General features: G+C 35.7%; 1 protein-coding gene across 7 annotated transcripts in view; it reads right to left on the bottom strand.

The window, feature by feature from the left end:
* The window catches only part of Bcas3 (BCAS3, microtubule associated cell migration factor), a 633,943-nt gene that overhangs the window by 441,004 nt on the left and 186,640 nt on the right, over window positions 1-6,299 (bottom strand). For all 7 annotated transcript variants that reach the window (XM_023703174.1, XM_004643019.2, XM_004643020.2 and 4 more), the window contains exon 12: window positions 397-567. In XM_023703174.1, coding sequence (XP_023558942.1) covers window positions 397-567 — 171 coding nt within the window. The remainder of the gene's footprint in view (window positions 1-396; window positions 568-6,299) is intronic.

Genomic DNA, 6,299 nt, shown 5'->3' with positions numbered 1-6,299 from the left:
GGCTCCTCAGACTCTCATCAGTTGTTTCAAAGCTCAGCCCTCCGATGAAGAGCTTCCGTAGTTGTTCGGGCTCCTTGGGAGACTCTGACTTAGACATGACGGCAGTTGGAAGAGAGGCTGATGATGCTTCCTCCGCGGTGTCCACCAGCAGAAAAGCTATTAATCATTTCTTGAAAAAAATCAGACCTGAAATAGTATCAACTTCTGTAATTTCAAATTATTAATCTCCTAAACCACTGATGGAGAACTTTCCAGAACTTTCAATGATGCTAACAGACCCCTGCAGCTGGTGTTCCATAGCTTCGCCACCACTATCCTAAACCACATCCTTTTTGGCAGATCTTGATCTCAGTCAGTCCCTGCAGGTAACACAAGTTACATACACCAAAGTCTCACCTGGCCCAATCCAACTGTTTCGGTGTCAATAACCGTAATGATGCCTGGGACCAAAGGACTCCGCCGAGAGTTACTATGGACAGTAACATCATCTTCCGTCACACCTGAGGGCACCGTGCCTGTCAGCTGAGTCACCACTTTCCCAACCATCGTCAGGCCACTTTTCAATGTCTGTACAATGAAAGATGAAACGTATGACCATATATCAACATACGGAGTATAAAGAGATACATACATTTTATTAATTATCCTACATTAAACTCATTATTTTATAATCTTTGTACAGCAGTTAACAGTCATAAATATTCAGCCTAACTTTTAACATAATCTTGACTTTTAATTAGAAAATCAGTATTATTTAAAGGAATGGTACCAATGAAGCTACAATGCATGTTGGCAATAAAGCCATAATTAAGTGATCCTAATTATAAGTAAAGATCTCTATTTCACAAAAAGGAGCAATTACATTTTATATAAAGTATTTATTTTATTCTTTCCCTTTAATGTTAAGTACATGACATAAGTAGAAGTTACGTGATATTCTAATATTTCGTCTAAAATGCTACACAAGTAATTTTGTATCTTTTTTAGCATGAAAAGGATGGAGATAGTGGTATACTATCTTTGTGGAAAAAGCCCATGCTTCCAAAACAAATATATAATACACTACTCTGTAATATTATAAACCAAGATTTGGGAAACTATAGTCTCTAGCCAAGATTCTAGTTACTAAAAGAATAAAGCATCATATATAAAATTAGCTAAGAGTACTTTTCTATTTGCTAGTAATAAACAATTAAATGTAATTAATCAATATTATTTCAATTAAAAGTAAATTAGGATCTTTCATAATTTTATTTTAATTGTATTTCTTCAAAGCAAACAGGTAAAACTGACGCATTTTTCTTACAAATAAATTGTTTCATTATTCTTATATTGTTAATAAAAATATTTTTAAAGGAACAGGATTACTTTTCATTAGAAAGGAAGTTTAAAAAACTGAAAGGTTTAGTCGTTTGATCTAGAATAGGCAGCTAGACAACAAAAGCATATTAAAAACTGAGCATTAAATAATATATGCACATTTTCAATTCTCATGTTCAAAGAAAATTAAAATATTTTGTATCAATCTTAAATAAGGTGACTTCTCAAATAATTACAGAGAAAATATCCTCTCCTGCACTCTGGCATACATGCCATATCTAAATTTTTAAATGTAAATTATTTTAAACAGTATTTCAAATAATGTATAAAAGGTACACAAAAATGTTTATGGCAGCAAAAGTGAATTTTAAACAAAAATTATATGAGAATTAAAAAAGGAAAATAGTTTTCCAATAAGATAATAATAATATGTGCATTACTTTACTGTAGTTATGTTGCAAATATTTTGCTGAAGGATTTTACCACAGCTACCTCTACAGATTTCTTCAACTTTATAAAAAAAAAAAAAAATAATAATAATAATAATAATAATAGAAATCAGGGAATTTAAGTAAAATGGCACCATAAGTACCTAGGCAATGATTGCCAGTATTCAAACCAGGACTACTTCCAGAAACTGATTTTTAACCACTATTTTATCCTATCTGGCCCAATGGTCCATCCTTCTAATCTATGTGGTGGCCTCACATTCCTGAACACACAACATAGATATCTTAGGGAAGGGGGGGTGACATGGGAAAAACTTAGAACCTGAATAATGTATCCTAATAAATACTTAAAATGACCAAGAAAGCCATCTGCTAAATTCAAGGAAAAGATAAAACTTCGAGCAGACAGAGAAGAAGAAAAAAAAACCCACAAATCAATTGTAACTGTTTTGTTTAGTGCTAAAAACTCAAACAGCAGTGATTATAAAACACATTAGTGTTCCTCAATTAGCAGCCAAACATTTGTTTCAATAATTCAGAAGAAATGACTTCCACTAACTCTGCGACAGTGTTGTCAAGGAAGCCTGGAAAGACCAAGAGAACGAGGCGCCACGGCATATTGATGTCAAGAGGCGGCCAGGAAGCTGCTTAACCTCTGAGATGCCTCGGCCGGCCGACGCGTGCTCCATTAATGCTAATGGAGATGCTCCCACTTAGAAGCAGCAATCCCTTTATCAAAGGAATGCCTTTTAGTTTTAAAGTCTGGCTGTGCATCCTCTGCATTTGCCCCTGAGCCTATTATTTCATGCTCTTATACCAATGAATAGGAATAAAACTAAAAGAAGTAGAGCACATAAAAAGGGGAAAGTAATGTACCGAGTCAAACCACAGAGTAAGTGTAAAAGTTCATATAAGAAAACAAGGGAAAAGAGGGGCAAAAGGGAAAACAGTAGTACAATTCATAGTGAAAGGTTCACATTACAAAGAGGTTTGGCATCTTAGGGAAAAAAAAAACTATGAATATTATATCCATCTTACAAGTGAAGCAAAACACTAAGTTCAAAATTTAGGTCAGCAGACGTGCATGTATGAATATGCCAATGAAGCCCGTGTTCTATATGAGGCACAAGTGATTTGTGAAAAGCGAGACAAAAGTCTGCAACTTGTATAGTAAGCTGCAAGTCAGTATAACTCAGAGCTAATGAACAATGGGGTGCAAAAAAGCAGCAGGGGGAGTGCTGAAAGCTTTCTTCATTAATAAGGATCAGTGGTCTCAGGATGAATTTATTTCCATAAAAGAACCAAACACATCTATAGTCACCAGTGTTCAGCAGTAATCTATACTATGCTGTCATTTAACAGTTCTCACATATCATACTTAGAAATCTGAATTATCTCACACACTTTGTCTTCCCATTTGATTTTAGGCATGTACATACCAGGTAATTTCCTCAAATATATACAAAACATGATGGCCATGTATAGATCAAGAATAGAGAAATATATGTGCTCGCTTCGGCAGCACATATACTAAAATTGGAACGATACAAAGAATAGAGAAATATAACCAGACAGATGCAGATGATAAATTACACTGGGTTTCCTCACAATTTGAAGGATATAAATTTACAAGTTCATTAGTTCCCTGATTGATGTTTATAAGAGCATCTGAGAACAAAACTGTAGCTACAAAGCAGTTAAACGCTAGACTATAACAAAATTGTGAAAAAACCCATTATGACCTAAAAATCAAATAAGCATAGGGCATACTCTGTTCATAAAAGCAAATTTGTCAAAGGGTCACTAGTCATCTTTCACATTCTTTATGCCACAGCAGTTGTCCCCACTGTCCATTAGTGCTAATGGGGTGGCTGCTCTCCCAAAACTGTTAGTTGTCATTAAGAAGTTATCAGATAACAAGAAAAAACATGGGCATTTTTATTAAATCAATTGACCACAGTAGGGTTAAAATGCATTAAGACAGTTACGACGGAACTAGAAAATAAAAACCAAAATTTTATAAATATATCAAATTAAACTCATTTGAATAATTTCAACATTAAGCTCTTTCTTTTACTGCTACCATGGACAATTTATGTACTTTTTGAAAACAAAGTCAAATCAACTACCATGAACATCAGAGAGAAAAATATAAAGTATAAAGATTAATTTTAAGTGTTATTTGGAAACTGAGAAAATGTAAAAAAGATTACTCCCTCCAAGGAGCTATCAGTGCATGTACAATTAATATATGTATCCTCACAGTTGTATGGTGAGACAAAAAATTAATAATTAATCCCCGTATGTAACAAAGTAGATAAATAACTTCTCTGTAGCCACAGAAGAAGCTGTCATCAGGAGAAAAAATAATAATTACTCTTTCAAGTAACATGATTAAACAATGAAGCCCAAGTCACATCTTAAACAATATATTACTTGAAATAATAAAAATGCTAAGAACTAATTAGAAAAATACATATTTCCTATAATGAGAGATTAGGTAAATCAAACTCTTTGAAAACACCAGAGGGCCTGTGAGACAGTTTAGCGGTCTAAAGCACCAGCTTAGGCAAGCCTAGCCAAGCACAGGGACCGCGGTTTGATCCCGGGCACCACACAGTGTGCAATCCTGTCCCCTAGGGCAGGCTGAGCCGGCCACAAAAGAAGGAGGAAGGAAGGAAGGAAGGAAGGAAGGAAGGAAGGAAGGAAGGAAGGAAGGAAGGAGAGGGAGGGGAGGGAGGGAAGGAGGGAGAGAGGGAGGGAGGGAGGGAAAGAAAGAAAGAAAAAGAAAACAAAGAGAATATTTTTGTAAATTCTGCTCGAAGGTGCAAAAGTTGTTACTGCAGAGTTAACACAAGACCCTGGGTTCCATCCCTAGCATTGCCAGTTTGAAAAAAAAAAAAATCTAACCCAAAGAAAAGCCAGATACCCCAGTTGCACTTTTACACTGGAAGGTGTCTTTGATTCTAGTGAAGGATGCAAAGCAATTAAGTCATACTTTTGACAGACTTCCAGAAGCAGGTCTTGTACCAAAACCAACAGTTTGGGAGGGGATCTCCCTGGTGAAAGTCCCACCATGCTTTAAACTGGTACAAGAGGACACAGGCAGTAAAAGCTTGACTCTCCTAATGTGCAGTGAGCACAGCTATTACAGGTAAAGTTCATTTAGGTAATTTAAATAACCTCAATTGCTAAAATCCAATTAGGATTAGCCAAGACATATAGTCCTAGAATGCCAATATTATCACAAAATCAGGCTGCTTCTCAAAATTCTGGCAAGATGTCAACATTAAAAAACCAACAGAAAGAACACAGAAACACATCCAATAGGAAGCCAGACATGGGAATCATCAGAACTTAAATATAACAACTTTAATGAGTCAGATGTGATTATTTGAGAAAAATGGAAATAGAGAACCACAATACATAGGTTCACTTTTTCCAACACTTTTTGTTCATCTATTGAAATTATCATATCCTTTGATTTGTCTATCAGCCTTACCTCCTAGAATTATCAAGTGGTTTGTGACATATCATATTTCTCCTATATATTGCTTTTTTCTGTATTGTTTTTACAATTTTTCATATCTGTGTTCATAAGTTAGGACCACCTTAGGTTTTCTTTTTATAACACCAATTGTTATTATCAAGGTAATCTGGTATCATAAAATAAGACTAGAGATACTTTGACTTTATATTCTCTAAAGGAGTCTGTAATATTGCCATTGTTCAGTCTTTTTTTTTTTTTTTAATGTATTTGGCCCTGGGTGTCACTACACAGCAGCTTGGACTCATAGCGATCCTCCTGTTTTCAGCCTCTCCAGTGCTGGGATTACAGGCGAGCACCGCCAGCTGGGTCTCAGTGACCAACTCAGTGTGCCCCGGGGGTGGGCTTGGGCAGCATGTGGGGATCGAACCCCCATCCCTGTGCTTCCCTAAGCAGGCACTTAGGGAAGAGCCTGAGCTATCATGCCGGCCCACCATTGTTTATTCTCAAATTCTTGATCAAATTAAAGTGCTATAGGTCTAAAGATATCTTTTGGAGATTTTTTTAAAGTGAAACATATACTCCCTGACACAGAAAAAACTACAGCATTTTTTTTTTTTTGCGGAACCGGGGATTGAACTCAGACCCTTGCGCTTGCCAGGGAAGCCTATATTCCACTGAGCCATCTCCCTGTTCCTACAGCATTTTTTTTATAACATGATGAATTTTCACAAGTCAATTAACAGGAGTATAATCCATACCATAATAGCAACAGGACAAAGTATACAGTTAGAATTACACAAATTAAAGAAATAATTTTGATGTAGTTACTATGAAAAACTAGAAATACTCTATTCTCTAGAAGGCAAATGTATCAATGAAAAAATGTTTTCAAGGATATTTAATGACATTTGAGATAAATGTAATAATAATTTACCAGGTCAACATAGAATATATGATTTGAAGTATTTCTAAAAATTAAACTACCCAGAGCGCAGGCCCGGCATGTGAGTGAGACAACCCAGGCCGCGGGATCCTGAACA

This window comes from Octodon degus, unplaced genomic scaffold (assembly GCF_000260255.1).
Source record: "Octodon degus isolate 3935 unplaced genomic scaffold, OctDeg1.0 scaffold00164, whole genome shotgun sequence".
Classification (NCBI taxonomy): Eukaryota; Metazoa; Chordata; class Mammalia; order Rodentia; family Octodontidae; genus Octodon; species Octodon degus.
The sequence above is the reverse complement of the archived record's forward strand: the minus strand, read 5'-3'. Positions and strand labels throughout refer to the sequence as shown.